Here is a 26565-nt window from a genome sequence, read left to right on the forward strand (position 1 = left end):
AAAAGGGTAACATTTTGTGACAAGACAATATTATATTGAAAATGATCCATTTACGACACAGAATTGAAGAAAAATATTTCAATAACCCTTCATCTTTCACCCACCCAGAAAGTAAGGCACTTCACAGTCAAGATCCTCCATAAAACATTTTGATGACAAAGTTGCACAAGAACTGCTCAAGACAGATCGCTAAATCTACTAACTTTAAGAAATCTTGTCCATAATAGTGGCATAACATACATCCTGAGATGTCTTCAAAAGAGGTTTTTGTTTTTTGGTCATTCTGAAAGAAATTGTAGATCCTGTTTTTTTTTATTCAGGGTTGTGTGCATCTTACAGAACACCAAGAAGACAAACCATTAAATTAAGTATGCCCTGCAGTACTGCATGTAAATAACTCAGTAACTGTTTGGCTCATACACACAGTGCAAACCCATAGGGTTCAGGATGGTTTACAGTTCATCCCTGGAATTCCGCAATACAAAGTTCTGTAGTGTTTCCAGGTCTCTAGCTCCTTCGTGCTCGCTCACTTTTTCCCCAGCACGGAAGAGCAGCAATGTTGGATACCCCCGAACCTGGAAAAGGAAGACAAAAATAAAATGATAAACAAAGTGCTTCTCAAAACAAACCCTACTGATAGCGTGAACAGTCTAATCACAATACAAAAATTTATGTGAATGGAAGAAATAATGGTACATATCAATTAAACCCCATACACATATTGCTTAGCCGAAAAGTGGGTTACTGCTAGCGATTTAAAAAAGCATTATTCACACGGGGGAAACGTGTTGCCGAATGGGCTGCCCTATGCACATTTGGCACACCAGAAGTTTAGTGACCAATTTTGGTACTGAGCCAGGCAGGATTTTGCATGAGCACTTTAACCCGATTCTGTGTTTTGTCGCACAGCAATCACATCTAATCGCCTTGTGCATGTTTTGCTAAGATTTAGAATTGCTGTGATCCTGCCTATGATTCCAAATCGCCTAAATGTGAATGGGGCCTTTGATATCCAAATCAAGAGCAGCTTTGGTGGAAAATAAGGTCAATACAAGTGCACAACATAAATGTACTTGAAGTTTCTAAGTGCATCAACCAATTAAAATACACCAAGACTGGTACAAAACAATTTTGACTGCTGGCTATCGGTGGCCAGCAATTAGAGGAAATATTTGATCTACATTAAATTATTGCATATTCCTCACGTGTTAGAAGCTTGTAGTACCCCATTTCTGGTCAGTCAAGTAGCAGAGGGGGTTGTTAATCATTTTTAGCTGCTTTGGTGGAAATAAAATTAACAGGTGCACCAGATGGGCAACAATGAGATGACCTCCAAAACAGGAATGGTTTTACAAGTGGAGGGCACAGACTTTTTCTCCTTACAAAATGACCTCCAGCAGGCCACTGGTGTGAATAATCAGAAACCGACTTCATGAGGGGGGCCTGAGGGCCCAGCGTCCTCTAGTGGGCCCTGTGCTCACTTCCCGACACCATGGAGCTTGATTGGCAGTTGCCACTTAACACCAGAATTAGCAGGACTGCCCCTGGCGCCCTGTGCTTTTCACAGTTGAGCGCAGGTTCCCCCTGAGCACATTTGACAGACGTGAAAGAGTCTGGAGAAGCCGTGGAGAACGTTATGCTGCTTGTATCATCATTCAGCATGACCGGTTTAGTGGTGGGTCAGTGATGGTCTTGGGAGGCATGCACAGACCTTTACAGGCTAGACAATGGCACTCTGACTGCCATTAGGTATCGGGATGAAATCCGTGGACCCATTGTCAGACCCTACGCTGGTGTAGTGGGTCCTGGGTTCCCCCTGGTGCATGACCATGCCTGGCCTCATGTGGCAAGAGTATGCAGCCAGTTCCTAAAAGATTAAGGAATTTATACCATTAAATGGCCCCCACACTCACCTGACCTAAAACCAATAGAACACCTCTGGGACATGGTTTCATTCCATCAGTGGCCTCCAGGTTGCACCTCAGTCTGTTCTCAGGAGCTCAGTGATGCCCTGGTCTAGATCTGGGAGGAAATACCCCAGGACACCAACCGTTGTCTCATTAGGAGTATGCCCCAATGTTGTCAGGCATGCATACAAGCACGTGGGGTACCATTTTGATTTGCTGCAATGAAATGTCAGCAAAATGGACTAGCCTGCTGTATCGTTTTTTTCACTTTGATTTTCAGGGTGTCTTTGAATTCAGCTCTTTGAAGGGTTGATCATTTTAATTTCAATCAAGCGATGTGGCATCTTTTGGATCCTAACACATTACCCACTCCATATCAGTAGATATCCAGCATGATATTTTTTCCATTGAGATCTGATGTGTTTTCAAAGTTTTCCTTTAATTATTTAAAACAGTGTTTTTTTTTTTAAACGCACAAGAAAAAAAATGGGCAGAGCAACTCCAAACTAAAGCTCTTGTGGGATGTTACTGGTCTGCATTGGTCAGGAACTACCAAAGGTGTCCAAAGAAGACAAACCAGTGACCCATTACACTGTCATGGGCAGCTAAAGCTCACTGATGCACGTGGGGAGTAATGGCCTGGCCCATGAAGTCTGATCCAAAAGAGCTACTGTAGCTGAAAAAAGTATTGCTGGTTCCAAATGAAATGTGTCAGTACTCAATGCATTGCAGTTTGTACTCTCAGGCTTAAGACCTGAAAACTGCTGACTTTTAGTTACATACAACACAAGAAGCAGCACACAGCCTAGCATACATTCTGTCTGATAAAGTCACTATTGAATTGGTAATGCGTAACCTCTACCTACTGATCCTACAATACATAAAAAGTTTTAAGATTAGCAAAATTTGAGAATTAGGTCTTCATGAATATATGACTTACTGAGAACCGATTACAAAGGGATCGCTCAGCAGTGCAGTCCACTTTAGCTATTTTCACATCACTAAACCCAGGAAATTCTTTTTTGGAAAGATCATCCCACGTAGGGGCTAGATGTTTACAGTGTCCACACCTGGAAGTAAACCATATCATTAATATACACACAGAGTTGAAATAGTAATGCATCTTGTAAAATAAAGTGATTAAAAAAAGAATACAGCAGGTGGGTGGAGGAAATGCCACTTTGGCCCTATTTTTAACAAGCATCATGCGGTGCTTTATAAATGCACTTTTTTGATATAACATCCCACTCCCTCTTGATTCCTCTGGCTACTGCTTGTCTGGAAAGTGTTCACATCTTAGACAAGCTGTAGCTTTGAATCACCTGTCTCCTTTCAAAGTTCTTGTAAGCTCAGCCATGGCAGGATGGGAAAGGGGGCGGTTGGGACCTCATAACTATGGTCAGCAAGCACTTGGCAACATGGGACTAAGTACTACATGTACTTTGTCCTATAGAGGACATAAATGATAGATCTTTATATCTGTAAAAGTTCTCATTAAGGCCATGGTTATCTACTAGTAACTTAGAAAGCAACATTCACAATTGATTTGTTCTGTAATGGTGAAAATGTTTCTCCACGCTACCTCTTGGGTTCCAATGAATGTCAGGAAGAGAATGCAGCGCATATATTATATATTTATATATATATATATATATATATATATATATATATATATATATATATATATATATATATATATATATATATATATATATATATATATATATATATATATATATATATATACACACACACACACATACACACACACACACACACATACATACATACACACACAGTGGGTACGGAAAGTATTCAGACCCCCTTAAATTTTTCACTCTTTGTTATATTGCAGCCATTTGCTAAAATCATTTAAGTTCATTCTTCTTCCTCATTAATGTACACACAGCTCCCCATATTGACGGAAAAACACAGAATTGTTGACATTGTTGCAGATTTATTAAAAAAGAAAAACTGAAATATCACATGGTCCTAAGTATTCAGACCCTTTGCTGTGACACTCATATTTAACTCAGGTGCTTTCCATTTCTTCTGATCATCCTTGAGATGGTTCTACACCTTCATTTGAGTCCAGCTGTGTTTGATTATACTGATTGGACTTGATTAGGAAAGCCACACACACCTGTCTATATAAGACCTTCCAGATCACAATGCATGTCAGAGCAAATGAGAATCATGAGGTCAAAGGAACTGCCTGAAGAGCTCAGAGACAGAATTGTGGCAAGGCACAGATCTGGCCAAGGTTACAAAAAGATTTCTGCTGCACTTAAGGTTCCTAAGAGCACAGTGGCCTCCATAATCCTCAAATGGAAGACGTTTGGGACGACCAGAACCCTTCCTAGAGCTGGCCGTCCGGCCAAACTGAGCTATCGGGGGAGAAGAGCCTTGGTGAGAGAGGTAAAGAAGAACCCAAAGATCACTGTGGCTGAGCTCCAGAGAAGCAGTCAGGAGATGGGAGAAAGTTGTAGAAAGTCAACCATCACTGCAGCCCTCCACCAGTCGGGGCTTTATGGCAGAGTGGCCCGACGGAAGCCTCTCCTCAGTGTAAGACACATGAAAGCCCGCATGGAGTTTGCTAAAAAACACCTGAAGGACTCCAAGATGGTGAGAAATAAGATTCTCTGGTCTGATGAGACCAAAATAGAACTTTTTGGCCTTAATTCTAAGCGGTATGTGTGGAGAAAACCAGGCACTGCTCATCACCTGTCCAATACAGTCCCAACAGTGAAGCATGGTGGTGGCAGCATCATGCTGTGGGGGTGTTTTTCAGCTGCAGGGACAGGACGACTGGTTGCAATCGAGGGAAAGATGAAGTACAGGGATATCCTGGACAAAAACCTTCTCCAGAGTGCTCTGGACCTCAGACTGGGCCGAAGGTTTACCTTCCAACAAGACAATGACCCTAAGCACACAGCTAAAATAACGAGTGGCTTCACAACAACTCCGTGACTGTTCTTGAATGGCCCAGCCAGAGCCCTGACTTAAACCCAATTGAGCATCTCTGGAGAGACCTAAAAATAGCTGTCCACCAACGTTTACCATCCAACCTGACAGAACTGGAGAGGATCTGCAAGGAGGAATGGCAGAGGATCCCCAAATCCAGGTGTGAAAGACTTGTTGCATCTTTCCCAAAAAGACTCCTGGCTGTATTAGATCAAAAGGGGGCTTCTACTAAATACTGAGCAAAGGGTCTGAATACGTAGGACCATGTGATATTTCAGTTTTTCTTTTTTAATAAATCTGCAACAATGTCAACAATTCTGTGTTTTTCTGTCAGTATGGGGTGCTATGTGTACGGTCATGAGGAAGAAGAATGAACTTAAATGATTTTAGCAAATGGCTGCAATATAACAGAGTGAAAAATTTAAGGGGGTCTGAATACTTTCCGTACATATAATACACACACATATTTATATTATATATATATATATATATATATATATATATATATATATATATATATATATATATATATATATATATATATATATATATATATATATATATATATATATATATATACACATATACATACATACATATACACATACACACTTTACTATAGACCTTTTATTTGCTATTCTAAGAACTTTACCAATTAAAAATAACCCTGCAAGCAAAAGCCTAAGTGAAAGTGTGTTCATCCAGTCCATGCTGACAGACTGCGGTAATAGACCCTAATTTTAATTATTAGACTATATATTCAATTTTAGCTTTACATTATAGATTTGTTACTCATGTATTTTTTAACAGATGCACGTTAAAATAAAAATAGTTACCATGGTGCGTAGAACTTTATAAAGGCGATACCTTTGGCAACAGTTTGATCAAAATTATTTTCTGTAAGATCCAGTACCTTGGACTGAAAGATAAAATAAGCAGTCTTTAGCTACAGCACACAGAAGTCTTCACATGTTAATGAAGCATGCTAGGTTGCAAGCAGCTATACTCTAGTGCACAGAGACACATGAGCTTTATTTAATACACTTTTGCATGAAGTGTGGCAATACAAATTTTCCAAAATGCTTCAGCGAATATACAAACATTCCCTGTAAACATCACAATTTGTATATTTTCTCAGGTTAAATCGCCATGGTATTTCTACTGAAATGTGTTTGTAGACATCTGAAGTGTGGTGTGAAAGGTTATAGTAACTAAACAAGATGTTACTTAGTAGATAATGACCTAGAATGATAAGTGAGCTGCAAATAACCAAATGGTATGGGATACAGCATATAATTGCTTGGCTCATGTGTACACTTTTTCACTAGATAACGGCTGCAGTGGTCATGGCTTTTTCAGAATAGGTACTTGGGTACACTCAGCCTTTAAGGATAATTTGTATTTTTTTTTCCTTCATCAACAGGGTGAAGGAAAGTAAACATACATTTGCCAACTAGCACAATGGGGTTGTTTTACTAAAATTGGAGCATGCAAAATCTGATGCAGCTCTGAACAGAAACCCATGAACTTCCATTTTTTTTGCCAAAGCTTATTTGAAAAAGCTGAAGTTAGACGCTGACTGGCTACAATGCATGGCTGCATCAGATTTTGCACTCCCAATGTTTAGTAAATCAACCCCAGTGTCTACATCATATAAACATACACTTGGCTACCCACTTCTGCTATTGGTTCATCTTCTGCTATTGGTTGATCTTCCTGTGCTGGGACATCTGCTTCCTTATCGTCTGTGGTTTTCGACTGGTTTTCCACATACTCTTTTAAGGAATCCAAATCCCGTTTCCCCTTGTACTGATCCACCTAAAATAGCAAAATCAACATTGCATAATATAATCTGTTTAAAATAAATTGTGTACATTTCAGTAAAAAATACTACTTACTTTTTCACCATTTCTAAACCAAAGCAGTGTGGGATAGCCACGCACTTGATTATCAGAGCAGAGGTCATTATGCTGAGTACAATCAACCTTTTAAAAAAAGGAGAAAAAAAAAAATATATATAATGAAAAGTGCCACATTCATTAGGATACATTGATATTGGAACACTTTCCAATACACTAGTTTTCTGTGCTTGAAGTTAAAAAAAGGTATAACATTTTGAAATGCAAATGTACTGCAGAGATGCATTTTTTCCCTTTGAATTTTTGCTCAAATAAAACAGACAAATTAAACTGGAAAAAAAAAAAGCAGGGAAAGAAGGGGGCTTTCCTGGAGTTTTAAAACATCTCATGGCCTTTGCTGAACCAGAACCCTTGTCTGTGGACAGCAGTGCTGTTTCGGCCTTCTTAAATGACAAGTGATTGAGGCTAACAAGCCAGTTATACTAACTGAATTCTAACCAAAATTCTGCTTGTTTTTGTCTGATTTTACACATTTCCTAATTGATTAGGACAGAAGTATTAATTTTGCTGATAAGAGATTTGGCTTCAGATGAGGGGATGAATAAAAAAGGCAGCCACTGTTTCCAGAGAAAAAAAAATGTAAAGAAAAAAAAAAAAGAAGAAGAAGAATGGACCCAAACAAAACCTTCTTAGTAAAGTAGCTGCTCATTGGTGCCAGTTTGTACAATTCAGTCTGCTATAAAAGGCCTGGAACACCCAGAAAGTTAAAATGGGCCATACTACAGCTTACAAACCTTTGCAATTTTGACTGTTGAAGACTCCTGATAAGAGGAAGCCAGCTGCTCCCATGCTGGTGCCAATGATTTGCAATGGCCACACCAAGGGGCAAAAAATTTGATGAAGTGGTTTCCTGCCAAAATCAAAAGGAAAAACATTAGAGAATATATATATCCAACCATAAAACAGCGATCGAATGAATAGTGAAATGTACAATATGGCAATAGACAAATTAAACCCCTCCTTTTAGCAATGGAAAATGCTTACCCCAAAAATAGAATATAAAATAGTTGAATACACTAGTGTTTGGGAAAGTCCATCCTTAATACAGATACAATAATTTATTTTCTTAGAAATACACTGGCAACTAGAGATGCCAAAATCTATATGCACGAATCAGAGCTTGCAAAGAAACCATCCAGTACGCTCAAAATGTATTTGGAAACCTACCCTCTGGAACTATTTTCCGGTTCACTTCTGCACTTTAGTTTGGAGTGAGCTTCCCAACAGAAGCCTTTACTACCTCCATTGATGGCCACCAGCATCACAGAAGTCAGGGTCCTTACCCCATAGGCCCCAGCAGCCCTAAAATCAGAATATTCATTGATTTTTCTGAGTGACCAGAATTTGCCCAGGGAGTACATGCACCAAACTTCCTGTTTGCTTAAAAATGATCCAAAGGGACACCTACAATTTATTATACACTGACTTATCAGTTTGCCAAACATTTTCCTAGCTGAATCACTGAAAGCAGATTTGCATCAGGTGCTATTGGTAGATTAGTATAGAAAAATACATTTAGTAACAGTTAAAACTTAAAGTGGTTGTAAACTCAAATGGCTAAGAGCCGGTTCACACTGAGGCGATCCGACTTGCCGGGGCGCCCTGTGAAGTCGCGGTGCACAGCGCGCACCGCGACCCCGGAGCGACATGCACGGACTTCATATCATTGAAGTCAATACAGGTCGCTCCAGGTTGCCCCAAAGTAGTACAGGACCCTTTTTCTAAGTCGGAGCAACTTGTGTCGCTCCTATTAGAACGGGTTCTGTGCTAGTCTATGGCAGGCGACCCATGGCGACTTGGCAGGCGACCAAGTCGCCTGACAAGTCGCCCCAGTGTGAACCGGCTCTTAAAGTGATCTAGCCTCCATGTGTTTGTTCATCAAGCAGTTTTGTTTTTCTTTCAATTCTAAACACTTTTTTGCTCATTTGTAGTCCCCTCCTCTCTGTATCCTGATCCAAGTCAGGTGGGAGGAGCTGAAATTCCCCTCAGTCAGTAAATGAAGGCTGAAGGAGAGGGGAGGGGCCATGAGATCATGTTCTCACTGATCACTACAGTGCTGACAGGGAGAGAGGAGGGGGTAGCTTAACCACTTAAGCCCCGGAAGATTTTACCCCCTTCCTGACCAGGGGGTATTTTGCGATTCGGCATTGCGTGACTTTAACGGACAATTGCGCGGTCGTGCGACGCTGTACCCAAATTAGACGTCCTTTTTTCCCCACAAACAGAGCTTTCTTTTGGTGGTATTTGATCACCTGTGCGATTTTTTGATCATGCGCTATAAACAAAAAAAAGCGACAATTTTGCAAAAATAAAATTTTTCACATTTTTATATGAAATTCCCGCCCCCCCCAAAAAAAAAATGTAAAAATAATTTTTTTTTAACATTTTAGGCCAATTTGTTTTCTGCTACAAACGTTTGGTAAAAAAAAAAAAAAAAACACGAGTAATGGCGGCGATCTGCGATTTTTTTTTTTGCGGGACTGCGACATTGTGGCGGACAGATCGGACCCTTGACTGACATTTTTGACACTTTTGGGGGTACCAGTGACATTACTACAGTAATCAGTGCTATACATATGCACTGTTACTGTAAAAATGACACTGGGAGGTAAGGGGTTAACTTTAAGTGTGTCCCTAGGGGCGTGTTTCTTACTGTGATTGGATGTGGCTGTGTGTGTAACATAGCAGGACCGAGTGATCTGTGCTTTTACACAGGGGAGAGTGACAGGCGGCTTTGTTTACATTAGCCGCCTGCCTTTCTCCCTCTTTACCCGACGATCGTGAGTAACCAGTGGACATAGGGTCCACCGGTCACACGCGCCGGCTTCTTCGTGGCTACACGACAGACTGAAGGAGTGATTGAGGCGAGCAGGGTGACTCATCTGGCTCCGTGGACATTATGTACTTCACGCTGCAGCATCCCGGACTAGAGTGAGCTCCCCTATCCCTCTCATTCGTTTATTGGATGTATATATGCGCTTGGCAAGTTAAATACATGTACGGGCATTTTATATTGTTTTTGTGGATTTAGTAGTGTTTTAATGGTACTGCACCAGTGGGGTCCCTCTGTTGTACGTTTTTTTTCCACATGGTTTGGAGCTAAGGATTATCCCCGAACCTTCTGGTTTATATGAGGACCGCTGTCTGCATTGCCTTGGTGGAACACCACAGCCAACAGTAATATACACAGCGAAATTTGCCTTATCTTCGAGAGTGGAAGGCAACAAATGAGGGTGAGTTGCTAATTTGACGGGTGTGGAGCACATCAGTGGTGGATCTAATTTGGGTGCCACCTTATTAGCACTGGAATCTCACACGATCATTTGGTTTATCACGTTCATAGAAGTTATTTTTTGGACTCATTTATTCACAGTATATTTCGTTTTTGGATTCCATATCCAACATTCATATTGTGGACTGATTTTCTGGGCACAGTTTATTGATGCACCATTTAATGTATTGAGGATTGCTTTTATTTTATTTATTGGTGTTGTGCGCAACTAGTGTCATGGTTTTCTTTCACTATTTTCATTATGGTTTTATTTAAGTTGCGGCACATGTATACGGACTCACATCTATATATAGCTTATCTATCTTTCAGCACACATTTGGAATTTGATTTTTTAAAAGGGTGTGTATACATCTTTAGCACAAGAATTTTTTAATTTTTATGATTATATACTTGTTCTATATGTGAACCTAGCCTTACACTTCTTTAAATACACGCAGGTGAAATACATTTGAAGGCTTCTTTCCCACTTGTGCAACCTGAAAGTCACACAACTTTGCTGTGCAACTTTGATGGCGCCTTTAACATGACTTGAAGCAATGCCTGTGTAATCATGAAATCTACAGACCTCAAGTCGCACAGATATGAATGGTACTCATCGGAAATCATGGGGTACAACTTGTCATGCGACTTTGCAATCCCAAGTCGCAGGACAAGTCCCACAAGTGTGAAAAGGGTCTAGGAGTAACAAGACAGGTCAGAGTTTAATATACACTGGCACAAATGAACCAGATCTTTACATACCATCAGCAATGTGATCCTTGAAATTTCCTGAGGAGAGTTCATAAAGACCCTGTTTGGCTTCTGGTGCTTTAGGAGCTTCTTGCTCAACTTTTGGTTCCTGGAGAACAGCATTCTTAATATGAGTATGTGTTTAAAAGAAATTAGTTTTAATAAAAAGGTAAAGCTAAATGAAAAGACTAGGAAACAGATATAACAGATGTTCAAACCCAGTGCACGCTGTATGATTTCCTGTACGCTGGAAAGATCGTCAATATACAATTTTTAGATTTGATTTTCCACCAAGACAGAGCAATCGTTGGGCTTGCCTAACCCATAATTTCAAGTACCACCATGCCCCCTGCATACAAATACTCTGTCCTCCTTGGCTGCCTGTGCATGCAGTGGAGGCATTGTGATAGCATCCCAGTCTCTCCTGCGAGTGTGTACAAAAGAGTGGCTTTATAGGAACCCTGCAAGGCAACTGAGCCACCAAAAAACCTGGAAGGGTAGCAATCTCTGGATCCAAGTAGTAAGACTGACAAGCAGCAGACAAAAAGTACTGTGGTCAGCTGCTGTTAACATGTTCAGGGTTAAACATTTAAAAATGCTTATATGTGAACTGGAACTGGGAAACACTGGAATACAGACTATTGACTTGGCTTAGTAAATGTTCACCGAGGTTAGTAAAAAAAGATGTTCTATTTGAAAAGCTTTTTTTTTTTTTTTTTTAAAAAAACAGGTTATACTTCCCTGCACTGTGCAATGGTTTTGCCTCTTGCTATGGGGGCACACAAGCGGGCTTGGGCCCGAGCCACCCTCCTGTGAATGGACACTGTCCATTCACACAGATCGCAGTTTGGCTCTGCCCCCCACTCTCCCCTCATTGGCTCAGATTTACAGCAGCAGAAGTCATTGGAAGAAGACCCGCTGCTCTCATGCACATCGCTGTATTGTGATGGGGCAAACAAAAACCAAAAAAAAACAAAAAGGTGTTTACTTTGTTGCATAGAATGAATTAAAGTGTTACTAAACCCAGAGCTCTGCATTCACTATATCGGGTCTCCCACAGTACACAGAAATGCAATTATTTTAGTATAAACTGATAAAAACTCTCTCAGCAGTATTTATCAGTCTTGCGTCTACCAGTGGCCAGCCGAGCATTTGTTAAAGCTTGTAGGAGTTTTCATTCTCCTGACTGTCCTATGAGGCTGCATGACCCCTTACCCTCTGAGGACAGTGCTGATTGGCCCTGTGCTGATCACATGCAGCCTCCTAAAAAAAAAGCAGTGATGGTGAACCTTGGCACCCCCAGATGTTTTGGAACTACATTTCCCATCATGTTCATGAACTCTGCAGTGTAGTTGAGCATCATGGGAAATGTAGTTCCAAAACATCTGGGGTGCCAAGGTTCGCCATCACTGCTCTATAGGGTCCAGGTATCGCCTCATGCTACCAGTAGTGACACTGACCCTAGCCAAAAGCAAAACGAGTGAAAAAGATGAGTAGGGAAAAGAAGGTCAGTGGCCTCCACCTGTAAACCATTCCTACTTTGGAGGTTGTCTCATTGTTACCCATCTAGTTCTCCCTTTTAATTTTATTAACACCAAAGCAGCTGAAACTGATTAACAACCTTCTGTTTATTACCCAACCAGATCAGGGTTTATATGATTTGATGCTATACTCTTGATTAAAAAGCGTTCCTTTAATTGTTTCGAGCAATGTATAAAACCGAATATGTTTAAAGTGGTCTATAAACCGTTAAATGGCTGTATTTGCTTAAAAAACATGAAAGTTGAAATGGGTTTACTGGTAATTTTAAGTAATGATGCAGTCTAGGGCAGCCTTTCTCAACCTTTTCAACACAGAGGAACCTTAAAATAAATTTCTGGTCTCGGGGAACCCCTGCTAAAAATTAAAAATCTACAACTCATGACACATTAGTGTGACAGTCAGTGGGAAGAATGCTCCTTACTCTTGTCATCATTGGAAAGAAAGAATTACCCCCTTACAGATAGCTAAAAGGAACAATGGTGTCATTGGAAACTTATCTGAGAGGCAGAAATTGCCTATTGCTCAAGGAACCCCTAGCAACCTCAGGAGGAACCCTAGTTGAGAAACCCCGGTCTAGGGTCTATTAGACAAGGGTGCCCCCATCTGTCTGAGCAGGAGATCCTAGATTGATCACTTGCCGAGTTGGATCAAAACAGAATTGTGTGTCGCGTGTATTGTCCATTCTGATTTTTTTCTCACATCTTGTGATGGGAGGGGAGGGAAACAAAATGGACCAATGTAATCCTTATGGGTGGCTGTTTGTAACAGTCTATCTGTCCACATTGGTGAGGTCCATAAAAAGACCTAGTAGCAAACTGTTTGGTCCAAAAAACCCAAACGGACCGAGATGTGGGCAGATATAGCTGACTGCATCTCTGCTGTCATCTGGCCACCCATATCGTTTACTTGCGATGCATTTTTATAATTAGGAGGTCAAAAACCGTCTAATAATATCTATGTGAAAAAGGCCTAAAGCATCATTTCCTAAACCTTAGTGATGTACTACCGTCAAACCAGTTTCCATTGTAGGACTAAAGGCGAATCAGTAAACACCATGAGTATCAGCTACACATGTAGGAATGACTAAGCAGCCACATCCATTTGTTAAAACATACCGCCACACAATTCTTGCCACCGGTAGAAATGTATATTGTATCCTAAAGCGGTCTTGTACATCCACCCTGAGCACTGATGGGTACTGCCTACAGCAAGATTGTAAGTTTGGGGAAACACTGCTCTACAAACAGTGAGGTTCTGCAATTGAGAAAATGTTTCATAAAACAGACACGTACTGGAACTGCAGAAATGCAAGAAGGAGCGGATCACTGATTATAGGATTTCAGATCACCAGTACTTCGCTTTTTTTTCATCTATTTCAAAGTACTGATAAAATTGTAGATTTAGTTCAAATTAGGCTTTAAGCTGTCGAAAAAAACTTAAAAATTAAGAAACTTTTTTTAAAAAACAGTGAACATGGAAGCCATTCTTCTACATTATAAATGTCACCTGTAATTATAAAGGAATTTGGATTTTATCCCCAATTTTTTTTTCCACTGACAGTCAACTCTCTAGAAGCCCCCTCGGAAGCTGCTGCATAGAGTATATTATGAGGCAGGCTGGGCAGCTAGCAGGAGAAAAGTAGTACCCCTCAACCACCCCGCTGCATCTGCCCTGCAATGTTGTACAGAATTATCACATCGGGAGGGGGGGGATAGCCGTGAAGGAGCAGCAGCTGTTAGTCAACCTGCTAGAGCCACACCGCAAGCTGGCGAAGAGATTCTAAAGGAGAAGTGAACAACTTCCTTATAGAAGAATGGTACAGCATGCTCACTGAGATGGGGCAGCACAGCAGGAAGGGTAGGCTGCAATAGTGTTGCCACTCAGAAAAAGGAAGCCTTTTGAAAAAAAACGGCTGAATATAAACGATATGAGCAATGAAAACACACAAGATCGAATACAAATTTAGAAATAACCGCACCCAAATCAAAAAAAAAAAAAAAAACCCTGACCGTATGCATCACTTGCAGTAACTGAAACTTACAGCTTAGGATATCTGGGTATGTTGACTACTGCCCACCTCCCAGAGCTCTGCTAAAAGGTCTTATGCTAGAAAATCATAATGAAACAAACTGGAGCTGCTCAGGGTCATGCATTCTGACTCCAGCAGTGCAGCTTCTGCATGCCGAAATAAAAAGCAAAAAAAAAAAAGCAGCTGAAATCCTCCCCAACTTCACTAAGCAAGTTTAATTTAGCTTTGTCCCTTTAAGCATTAAACTTCAGAGAAAACAATACTCAGGAAGACAGAGCTTCCGGGACACTCACTTCTGGTTGCTCATTTAGAGTCTGAAGCATCCAGTTTTCCAGTGTCTGGAAGTCCCTTGCTCCCTGATACTTCACAGCTTCTTGGCCTGGTTTAAACAGCTTCAGACTGAAAGATAACAAAGAGAGGAAACATTATTTGTCGCTAGACATAAGATCATACTTGTAATTGGCAGTGAAAAGGAAACAGGAAATATTACACAGACCTGACCTATGAAAAACTGATCAATTTAATAGAACACGCATTTGTGGCGTCTCAAACAAAAAAACTCAATTTCTTCATGTCATAGCAGAGCTATACCAACTTTCCTGAATTATACTTTAAATCACCAGTTAAAATACAAATATTTTAGTGGTAGACATCTAGGTTAAGGTGTTCCAATGCTTGGACAGTTTAGAGAGCCAACACGTGATGTACAAAACTAGCAGCAAGCAAAAAAAAAAAAAAAAAAACAGTACTATGGAGTACATATCTCTGCAGATAGTCATTGCATTACTATACATGTCACATATAACTATGTACTCACGTCCGAATACTTGTGTGGTTGAATGAATGAGGGGTGAATGAGTTTTTTCATCTCATGCACACTTATGTACTCTAAATAGTGTTTTTAATGCTTTAATAAAGTGACCTATAATATAAAAATGAACATTATCAGGTCCTTATATACTTTTGAGGGAGAGAGATCCACTTGGTAAGATGGCTGCAGTAAGTGGATCCCAGCTTAAGGGGACCAAGCATACCTTGACCTTTAAAATTGATTGTCTTTGAGGTGAGCAACTAATCTGGTGGTGGTCTCTTTCCCAGCACAGAATTTGGAGGAGAGACCCTAATGAACTTCAAGGATGTTTTAAATCCACTTTAGGACTATGATGATCTGCAAATACTACGACAGTGATCATCCATGATTTCAAGGTGGAGGAACTCATATATACACCTGTTGGTGGTGGTCTGTTTGAATATACATTTATGAACAGACATTTTTCTGAAATATAATATACATGTTCGTTCATCGGTCATTTCAAATGTCTGGTCACATATTGTAAAATTAATTTTCACAACTTTGTAAGCAGAACATGTAATGGTATATTTTATCTTGAAGAGTTGGATACTTTAGGTGCTGCACCACATTTCTTGGTTCTTGTGACTGCTAAACTTTAATAGGTGAGCGCAGGAGTATTTTATATCTTTTTCCACACGAATAGAACTTTTTGGTGGCATCGGATCACCACTGGGTTTTATTTTTTGCACTATAAAACGAAAAGACCAACCATTTTGAAAACATTATCGATTGTTCTAAAACCTATCAAAAAAAAAAATAAAAAAATAAAAAAGTAGATGTCTGCATACATTTAGGCCTAAATGTATTCTGTTACGTCTTAGTAAAAAAAAAAAAAAAAAAAAAAAAAAAAAAAAATCAATAAGTAATTGCTTTGTGAGAAATCTAGAATCTACAAACTAAGGTGTATATATACACTGGAATTTACACAGCTAGAGACGCTATACTGTAATGGCAGGGACCAGCAACTTCTAGTATGACTGAAAGACTTTCTGGCGCTAATAGACACTATCTATGAGGGTCACTAACTGACTGTACATTGACAATGTTATAACACTGGCTATGAAGGGGTTGACATCTAGGGGCAATCACTACTGTGTGCCTAACAATATGTAGTGTGTGTAAAACGTGCTGCTTTTCCTTTACCATCGCTGTTCACAGTAAACAGTTTTTGTAAACAGAACTCCCGTGTGTGATTGGCCACAGCCGATCAGCTGCCTTCAGCCAAAGTCAATGGCGGAAATAATCAGCCAATCACAGTATTAGCTGGCAGGGGGTGACATGTATTGGTTAGCATGGAGTGCACGCATTTGTGCCCATAACCTGCCCGTCACCCACAGTAAAAATACTGTGGGCAGGCGGCAAGTAGTTAAAGCAAAACTTAAACCTTCCAATATACTTAATCCACCTTCCAGCAACGCAGCAGTTACATCTCTTGCCAGCGGCTGTCAGTCACTTCAGCTACTTCTGTGTGCTGAGTTTTCAGCCTCTTGATGACTGCTGGGGGAATGTCAGCCGTGCATGCATGTGGGAGCCAGTCATTTTGGCACAGCTGGAAATGCGCAGCACAGTGTACACCCTATAGAAGGCAAGTGTTATTGCAGATGATATTAGCTGGTCTCTTCTGCAATAAAGAGATGTCTGCTCACTTTTTATTTTCCAACTAGCCAAGTTTAGTTCCACTTTAATATTTTGAGTCACCTTGAAAAAAAATGTCTGATGTGCCTGATTCCACAATACTTGTCGCTGGCAACGAATCCAAAGGGTCCATAAAACAACTATGCAAATAGGGTTTTCAGAAGATGGTCAATAATTGTGGTCGCCATGTTTGTATCATGGCAGGTTTATTCTCAATTTAAAGTGGAGTTCCACCCTAAAAACTATCTTTGCACCAACCGCTAGCTTAGATGAACCTGAAAAAGAATTGGATAATTAAAAAATGTTTTTTGTTTCACTTACCTTCCTTCCTCCCTCTGCAGCCGCAGCCCACGTCACTTCCTCTTTGCATTGACTCCTGGGAAATGAGCATCATCGATTCCAGGAGTCAATGCGCCCGCAACTGAGTCACTCGTCACTTCCAGTGCAGGCACATCATTCCCTGCTGAACAGCTTCTGGGCATGCGCAGAAGCTGTTCAGGGATGACGCGCCTGCACCGGAAGTGATGAGCAAGGCATTCTGAGACTTCGACGTCACCAAAGAGGACACGCTCTGGCTTCAGCTGCCCACACCTGAGATGGCAGTACTGGACAAGACATTTTCAAGGTAAGTATTTCTTCTTACAGGTAAGTGAAACAGGGGACAGTTCAGAGGCCATCGTTGCTTAAATGCACTAGCCCTGACTGTCCGGGGGGTATTTTTAGCTTAAAATTTTTTTTTAGCCTGGAACTCTGCTTTGAGATGCCAAATTTTTTAATTTAAAAAAGGCAATTTACACAGACCAATAAAACAGAACACAAAGCTAGGCGGATAGCATAAGTATTTGAGGACTTACGTGGGATATCCACGGACACCATTATCAGAGCATAATGTGTTGTCCACTGTACAATCCACCTTAGCAACATAAACTGGAGTCTTTTCCATATTATTATATTTATCACCCAAATCATTCCATGTTGGCTGAAGACGTTGACAGTGCCCACACCTTAAAAAAAAAAAAAAAAAGCTGTTAGCTGACAAGACATTTCAATATTTCTAGCTTTGACTACTAAAATTAGAAAATATAGAAACACTTCATTAGGTCAATTGAGTACAGTACCACAATTCTCTGATTTGAGATTTAAATGTCCATTTCTTTACAAACTAAAAAGAGGGATCCCAGCTTGGGAAACCAAGAACCACACGGAAGATGGAACGTCGTCGCTTGTGCTCATTACAATTTTAGCTAAACTTACGCTTTAAAGAGAAACTTTGGTGAAAGACAAAAAAAAAAAAACCTGCCACAGATATTGGTAATGACATTACAGGAGTCTATTTTTAAAAACAAGCTGCATTTTTAAATTAATGATTTAATAACACACTGGTTACACATGCTGTGTTGGCGGCCATTTTATGTATATGTAAGAGCAGGGGAAGCCAGCGGCTGTTTCTTCCGGGATATGCTCACCAGACAAACCCCTGCAGTTCTGATCACACAGTGAAAGCTCTAGTGATTGCCTATGCTGCCAGTGAACTGACCTGACATCTTGAGCTCTGTCATCTTAGCAGCAATGTATTCATCCCCAGCCGGTGCACTCCACGCTGCCCCGGCGATAATTCCTGCTCTCCAATCTATGTGGCGCTCGTGCTGTCAGGCCACCAGAGGATCATTCCTCCACCCTCTGAAGGATTGGACATGCCTATCTGCCGCCCTCCTCTACCCTTTTTAAAGGCCAATCCATAACATCTGGACATTCCTCACTGCCATCCTCCCCCGTCCTGCTCCACCCTCTCAAAGCTGAGCTATCATTTCTGGACACGCCTCTCTGCCCTCCTTCCCCACCCTACTCCACCAAAGAAATTTCTTTTTCCAAAGAAATCCAAGCAGGAAGTAGAGAGGGATCCTAAAAAAATGTTTTACTCTCCAATAGTGATATAGCAGGGGAAAAGGATTCCAATCAAAGCAACATTTCAAATAGGCTATAGTTCCACTAAGTAAAAGGTTTAGAATTTTACTGCACTGCTATTTATGTACTATAAAGTGTATATTACGAGGATAAAGGTGGCCAAAGCAAGGCTTACTGAAAACCTAGAAGAGCAATGTGAGATGCATTACTGTGCAGCTATACAAACCCCCTGAAAATCAGCAATCATACAGCTACATTCTGTCACTGCTCTGCACCTGCTTAAAGTAAAACTTTAGGGCTCTTTCACACGGTCCGCCTCCGTAGGCAGATCCGTGTTGCTCAGCGAGGATCGATCCACGATCCCCGCTGAGCCAGCTCCATCTCCGCTTGCAGAGCGGAGAGGGAGGTGTCTCAGCCCCCGCTGCCCTCTATGGGGGATCGGATGAGAGCGGACCACCTGTCCGCCCTCATCAGATCCGATCCGATTACTGAACGGATGGAAAAATAGGGTTTCTATCCGTCCAGATTTCACGGACAGGATCGGATACGGATGGCAGCGGAGGTGTCTCCGCTGACACCCGCTGCCCCATAGAGCTGCATGGAGGATCCGATCAGATCCGCCTAAAAAACTGACAGGCGGATCTGATCGGATCGCCCGTGTGAAAGAGCCCTTAGTCGGAAAAATAAATCCTGCTAGATCACTTCATGCTGGCCCCTTTTGCAGGTTAGGCCATGTAAAACATTAAGTGCCCCTACTGCTTAAGGGCCAGTTCACACCACAAACAGTTCAGTCTTTTTTCTGCATCAAAAATGCATGTATAGTAGGTTATATGGTTTCCAGCGGCATCGTTCCCACCAGTGAGGTCAGTTCCAATATAAAAAAATAAAATGAAGAAAACGATGCATTTTTTTCTGTACTGGACTGTACTGAAATGTGGTAAAACTTTAAAAGATCCTGGAACCAATCAAAACCACACTGGAGCACACGTCCTTATTAAAGGTAAGATAATAAAAATGCACTGAACTGCATCAAAAACACATCTAAAACGCACATGCAGAAAAGCATCTGGAAGGCATCCGGACTGCGTTTCCATTGTGTGAACTGGCCCTAAATCCAGTAACACACCGTTTAACCCAGTGCTGCACATGCTCAGTTGCTATTTTTAGGCACTGCCAAACTTATAGAGGCCGATCTGCTTCTATTTGATCTGCAACTGCCACGATGCTGCATGTGACCAGTATTGACACCTGCCATTTGATGGTTTGAGGACAAGCAAATGTGAGTTAGCAATCCTGGCATTCCAGTAACTGTTTTTTTTTAAACCGTTAAATCGATTTTAGTTTCGTTTTAGGATTTACTGCTGTTCAAGAGCTCTGGACTAGCAGCTTTCTTGACTGAAAACAATAGGGTGGTTTAGTTCTGCTTTACGAGTTCATACACAGCCAATTAGGGCCATGCACCACCCAAGATCAGTGGATTTTTGTAGCACGTACAGCCAGGTGTTTGTGATCAGTTGCAGACAGGAAGCCTGTCAGTGACAAACCAGCACTGTGTATGCAATTGCACATGGAGCGATTTGTGGGTATTGACAAGTGTGTGCACCTGGATGTAGACAGTTGGCATCCAGGGACTTACATCCTTGACTAACCCATAGGTAACTGCTGTGTTTGATAACGTTAACAGCTGCAGACGATGTCCGCATGTCATGGGTTTGTACAGGCTTCCTGTCCAAAGCTGATCACAGACACCAGGCCATACCTGTTGCAGAAAGTCATCTGGGCAGTGTTTGGCTGTGTGCATAAATCCTATAGGATACCTGTGCCTAGAGAAGCCAGAGGGATGCCATTGCAAACTTCTCCATCGTAAATTTCAAGCTTCTGGCTGTCATGCTGATTGAATCTTCAATTCTTTGGGTAACTATCCAGAACCAGCACAAAAATTAGAAGTTCGGATTTCATATGCTGCATGCATGTTCCTGGTCAGCAGCTAAGAAAGCACTAAAATTAGAGAATCAATATTGCAGGCAACTAGCCTTTTCAGAAAAGAGGTCAGCAATGGCAGCCTCTAAGCACAGGGCTTTAAGAAGGAGACACCACTATTTATACTGCTCTGTAGATAATAATGATAAAATATGAACTATACAACAAGAAAACAGCAAATTGTTTTAAAAAGTAAAACCGTTTTCTATGCTGCCCAGCACAGTAAGAGTGCACTTGATTTCATAATTAACTAGGGCAGCCACAGAAAAGAGGTCATGGGAAGAGGCTAAGGTACGCAGTCCCTTCTCTCTCCCTCCCCTTCTCTAGAACACAACTTGCAGATCTTCTTCTAATGGTAACCCGGATTCTAAGAACGTGCCTTTGATGTTTCCAGGATGCAATGCATGATATAACAAGCAGAACGTTTAGAAGCAAAGACGTACTGTAAGACACATGATTACTCAGCAGTGCTAGTATGAACCTGGGCCAAAGAAATTTTACAGTGACTGTAGAGTCGGCTTTAAGCTGACGATACACTAAGATTGTAAGCTCGAACGAGCAGGGCCCTCTGATTCCTACTGTATTAAAGTGTATTGTAGGTCTACCCTCTAGTTGTAAAGCCCTGCGTAAACTGTCAGCGCTATATAAATCCTATATAATAATAATTAGAGGTTGTACAATCACATTGTATAATCTCTTAGACTTTCCAAAGCTATGTAATACAAGGAAAAACCTAAACAAACCGATCAATTCTATTGAAACAGGCAGGCCCTTATACTTTATAGTTGATGGTAGATAAGCTTACATTACATCGGTTTCCCAGCAGGGGCGTTTGTGTGGGCACAGCAGCCTATTCTTTTAAATGGGCTGCTGTACCTACGGAAAACGCAGGGAAAGGTCTCTGCATATTTTCCAAAATTGCAGCCGCATAGAAGCTGCAGAGAGCTAGGAGTTTCCCAGAATGGAAAACCCTGCAATTTCCAGGGTGGGGAAGCCATAAAGAGTTAGCGCTGGTTCACACTAAAGCAGTGTCTGATGCATCTTGAGTCATAGAGCTGCATTACCAGAGAAAACCCATTCCCTGGAATTTATAAAGACTGGTGCAGGCAGATCTTCCGGAAGAATCATGCATTATAAAGTGGTGAAGAATGCATCAAATTCACATACGTGTCTAGAACTTGTACATGAATCTGGGTCATGCTGCGCCACTTTTGTAACGCAGGAGACACAAAATGCGAATCTGAGCCAGGTTTTCTCTCTGAAAATCTAAAAAAAAAAAAAAAAAAAGTAACAGCACCCCTGTGATTTCTGCTGCGAGTATGCATGTGATTTACACACAGTCCTGCACCTCCTCGGATGTGAACCTAGTATAAAGCCTAGTACACACGATGGAGAAGATTGGACAAATTATCTTCCATTTTGCATGCTAGTCTCATATTGAAAACCAATGGGTTATTAAAGTTACGAAAATTCTCGTATAACAGAATACAACTTTGGATGTTATGTAATATTTTGTATTGTAAAGTATTCTTTCCTTTCCGAACATGCATGGTCTTGGTCACACGATTTTGTTTAGTTCAAATACCATACAAATTACAATAGTTCGTTTTGGCATCGATACAAGAAAAGTTTTCTTGCTTGCCTCTTCAGATATTTTTGCATGAACTGTCCTGATCAGCTGTCAAAAGCTGTGTACGAACTAATAAGATTATCAGACGATCGCTCTGAACATGGTTTTCTTCATTGGGTGCCCCCATGGAAAGTTTGCTCCCTAGTCCCGATGCATTGACAACGGGACTCGACGCCAACGCCCACCCCCCCATCACAGAATTTGATTGCCAACAGTGGGCGCAAGTGGCTCTGCTGCTATCGGTCCAATGACGTGAGAGACAGTGGCTAAAGAAGCTGCCTTGTGCACATTGCTGGATTGGATCTGGCTCTGGTACGAATAGGACTAGTGGGGGGGGCACTGCAGCACAAGGTTCTTCACCCTAATGAATAGCATTGCATTAGGGTAAGAAAACCTTAAAGAGGAAGTAAACCCTAAAAAAAAAAAAAAAAAAACTGTAAAGACAAAGGCATAATGAGCTAGTATGCATCGCATACTAGCTCATTATGAAATACTTACCTTAAAAGGAAACCCTCGCAGTGCCGCCCGCTCAGCGACAGGGCGGCCAACATGTCTGGCCGCCCTGCTTCCTTGTTCGCATCCTCCGGCCATCTGATTGGGCGGAGGCGCAATCACATCCCCGCCGTTCACGGCACTGGGCTCTGAAGGAACCGCCGTTCACGGCACTGGGCTCTGAAGGAACGGCACAGGTGGCCGTTCCTTTAGAGCGCATGCACCAATGACATCTGCACTGTAAATATCTCCTGAACGGTGCAGGTTTAGGAAATATTTATAGCACCTATAGGTAAGCCTTAATATAGGCTTATCTATAGGTGAATGTCAACAAGGTGGGTTTACAAACACTTTAATGCATTCTATGATAAAAAAAACGTGTGTGCAGCAGCCCCCTCATACATACCTGTCCCCCCATCTCGATCCAGTGATGTTGCATGAGAGCCTCAGCAGCATCACTCCTGATTGGCTGAGACAACATTGGGTGCCATTGGCTCCCACTGTTTTCAATCAAAATCAGTGAGCCAATAAGGAGAGAGGGGATGGGGCCAAGCCAAGGCTCCATGTCTAAATTGACACAGCAGCGACTCGGGTGCCCCCATAGCAAGCTGCTTGCTTTGGGGGCAGTTGGCAGGAGAGAGGGGCCAGAAGTGCCGGCGAGGGACCCAAGAAGAGGATCTTGGCTGGTCTCTGCAAAACCACTGCACAGGGCAGGCAAGTATAACATGTTTGTTATTTTTAAACCAAAAAACCAAGACTTTAATATCACGTAAAGGCTCTATTCACACCTGACCGATATGGAATTGCAGCAAAACAAAGGATGCGTTTGCAATGCCATTATTTCTTAATGGCACCTCAAATGCGATTCGATTTTGCCCAGCGATTGTTATGCAACAAAGCAAGCTAAAATTGCTAAAAGAAACCCAAAATTGCACCTTGGAGCAGCAGGAGGCCTATTCAAATAAATGGTGCCATTCAAAAAACGCGCCAAAAAAAAAAGCCAACAAAGTGTTAAAAAAAAAATGCACTGAACTATGCTTAGGTGTACTTTTAGGAATGAAGCCTTAAGAGATTGTACAGTTTAGAGGCAGTTTATGAAAGTGTGCTCTAAAACAAAGACATTGTAACAAAAGGCCTGCTCCCACATCTTGTGTAGGATGTTTCTATGTATCTATACCTAAAACCCTCTGCTCACTGAATTTAATACTGTTCTCTATACAGCTCCCCCCCCCCCTCCCCAAACCATGAAGTAAAAAAAGGAGACGGAAGTGGTGGAGATGTAAGCAGCCTTCCATGGCCTGTATGTGAACATCCCCAGCCTTGCTAGTACAGCCCCTAAGCACACGTAAGCTCATTCCAAGAATCCTGAGCCACGTCAGCAGTCCCTCACACCCTGTGAACTGGGATTAGGCCAGGAGAAGGAGGGAGGGAAGCCAGGCCTCTTCTAAGAGGGGGCAGCACATGGGAGGGCCTGTTGTCATATCATACAGGGGAACTCTGAATAGAAATAGAAATCAGTGACAACCCCCCCCCCCCCCCCCCATATTAAACAATCTCTCACAGTACACACACCCTCAGGGTAATGAAGGGGCCTGTGTTCAGCTACAAGTTCATGTTTACTATCAGATAACACAACACAGTACACACAGGCAGGACTAATATTTACCAACACTAATCTCAGACTGGCCCTGAGCTGTATGCCAGGAAAGCCGACTTCCTACAAATCACTTATCACTTCCTCTGCCTTCAACTTCTATCAGTCATCAGAGAACACCAATCATTTATTAGTACAGAACTCCCTCCAGTCTATGAGCTTCATTCCTATACTAAACATCCCCCCCCCCCACACACAGTATGAGCCCCATTGCTATACCACCTCCCCCCCTGTCTGAGCCCTAATCATACCATCCACCAGTCTATGAGCCCCAATCAAATACCATCCCCCCCCCACCAGTCTATGAGCCCAAATCCTACCATCCTCCCGCCAGTCTATGAGCCCCAATCCTATACCATCGCCCCCCCCAGTCTATGAGCCCCAAATCCTATGACCCCGCCCCCCCAGTCAGAGCTTATTCCTATACCAACCACCCTCCCCAGTCTATGAGCCCCAATCATACCAGCCCCCCCCCCCCACCAGTCTATGAGCCCCAATCCTATGACCCCATCCCCCAGTCAGCGCTTTCCTATACCAACCACTCTCCCCCAGTCTATGAGCCCCAATCCTATACCCCCCAATCCTATACCACCCCCCCCCCAGTCTACGAGCCCCACTCCTATACCATCCCCCCAGTCTACAAGCCCCACTCCTTTAACATCCCCCCAGTCTGTGAGCCCCCACTCCTATACCATCACCCCTAGTCTACAAGCCCCACTGCTTTAACACCCCCCCAGTCTGTGAGCCCCATTCCTATACCCCCACACCCAGTCTACGAGCCCCATTCCTATACCCCCCCACCCAATCTGTGAGCCCCACTCCTATACCACCCCCCCCCCAGTCTGCGAGCCCCACTCCTATACCACCCCCCCAGTCTGCGAGCCCCACTCCTATACCACCCCCCCAGTCAGTGAGCCCCACTCCTACTATACCCCCCCAGTCAGTGAGCCCCACTCCTACTATACCCCCCCCCAGTCAGTGAGCCCCACTCCTACTATACCCCCCCCAGTCAGTGAGCCCCACTCCTATACCCCCCCCCAGTCAGTGAGCCCCACTCCTACTATACCGAGCCCCACTCCTATACCCCCCCAGTCAGTGAGCCCCACTCCTACTATACCCCCCCAGTCTGTGAGCCCCACTCCTATACCACTCCCCCCCCCCAGTCTGTGAGCCCCACTCCTATACCACTCCCCCCCAGTCAGTGAGCCCCACTCCTACTATACCCCCCCAGTCAGTGAGCCCCACTCCTATACCACTCCCCCCCCCCCCCAGTCAGTGAGCCCCACTCCTATACCACTCCCCCCCCCCCAGTCTGTGAGCCCCACTCCTATACCACTCCCCCCCCCCAGTCTGTGAGCCCCACTCCTACTATACCCCCCCCCCAGTCAGTGAGCCCCACTCCTATACCACTCCCCCCCCAGTCTGTGAGCCCCACTCCTATACCATCCCCCCCCCAGTCTGTGAGCCCCACTCCTATACCGCCCCGCCTCCAACCTTTACCAGGGAGCGAAGAACATAATAAAGTGCGGGGCCTCTTTGACGGCATGGTTGAACATCTCGGTGGTGTAGAGGTGCTTGCTATGCGGGTCGTCCTCCTCTTGGCTATCCCCGGACACGCTGACCAGCAGCGCCCAGAGCAGAAGAACACAGCGGCGAGTTCGGAGCATGGTTCCGGCCTGGTCTATTCTGAAGAGAGAGGAGGAGGCGGCGCACGCTTCCCGGTGTGTGTGAGGAGAGGGGGACGGCGGGCGCCAGGGGGGCGGGCTTATCACAGCACGGAGGAGGAGGGGCGGGGCTGTGCGCAGGACAGGTGTGTCACCACAGGCTCGCCTCACATCTGTCCTCACCACTAAAGAGGAACCCTGAGCACTGACTTGTGTAATGTAATGTGACAGAAGGTGTGCTGCAATGTCCGGCTTCCTATTATCACACAGGACACAGATAGTCACCTCCCCCCTCCCTCTCATGACAAACCTAAGTTCTGCAGCTTTGTCTTGTGTTAGGCCTTATTCACACAGACGGTGTACCTAAAGC

At 42.8% G+C, this 26565-nt stretch overlaps 1 protein-coding gene across 1 annotated transcript; it reads right to left on the minus strand.

The window, feature by feature from the left end:
• Positions 1 to 264: 264 nt before the first annotated feature.
• On the minus strand, positions 265 to 26284 carry TXNDC5 (thioredoxin domain containing 5). The gene is made up of 10 exons (XM_082259901.1): positions 26032 to 26284; positions 17725 to 17874; positions 14676 to 14781; positions 10824 to 10920; positions 7525 to 7640; positions 6770 to 6856; positions 6549 to 6689; positions 5708 to 5790; positions 2848 to 2977; positions 265 to 575 (listed from the first exon to the last, which is right to left on the minus strand). The coding sequence occupies exons 1-10, from the start codon at positions 26196 to 26198 to the stop codon at positions 453 to 455; spliced, it is 1200 nt and encodes a 399-aa protein (XP_082116027.1). The 5' UTR covers positions 26199 to 26284; the 3' UTR covers positions 265 to 452.
• Between the last annotated feature and the right edge of the window lie 281 nt (positions 26285 to 26565).

Source organism: Pelophylax lessonae, assembly GCF_965119305.1.
Source record: "Pelophylax lessonae genome assembly, chromosome: 5".
In the NCBI taxonomy this organism is placed as follows: Eukaryota; Metazoa; Chordata; class Amphibia; order Anura; family Ranidae; genus Pelophylax; species Pelophylax lessonae.

Excerpts from the sequence above, each read along its gene's own strand:
- TXNDC5 (XM_082259901.1), bottom strand. The coding sequence starts at position 26,198 with ATGCTCCGAACTCGCCGCTGTGTTCTTCTGCTCTGGGCGCTGCTGGTC. Across the intron at positions 7,641-10,823 it reads CAAGGATCACATTGCTGATG|GAAACCACTTCATCAAATTT; the intron begins GTATGTAAAGAT and ends TGATTTTGGCAG. Across the intron at positions 6,857-7,524 it reads CAACAGTCAAAATTGCAAAG|GTTGATTGTACTCAGCATAA; the intron begins GTTTGTAAGCTG and ends TTTTTTTAAAAG.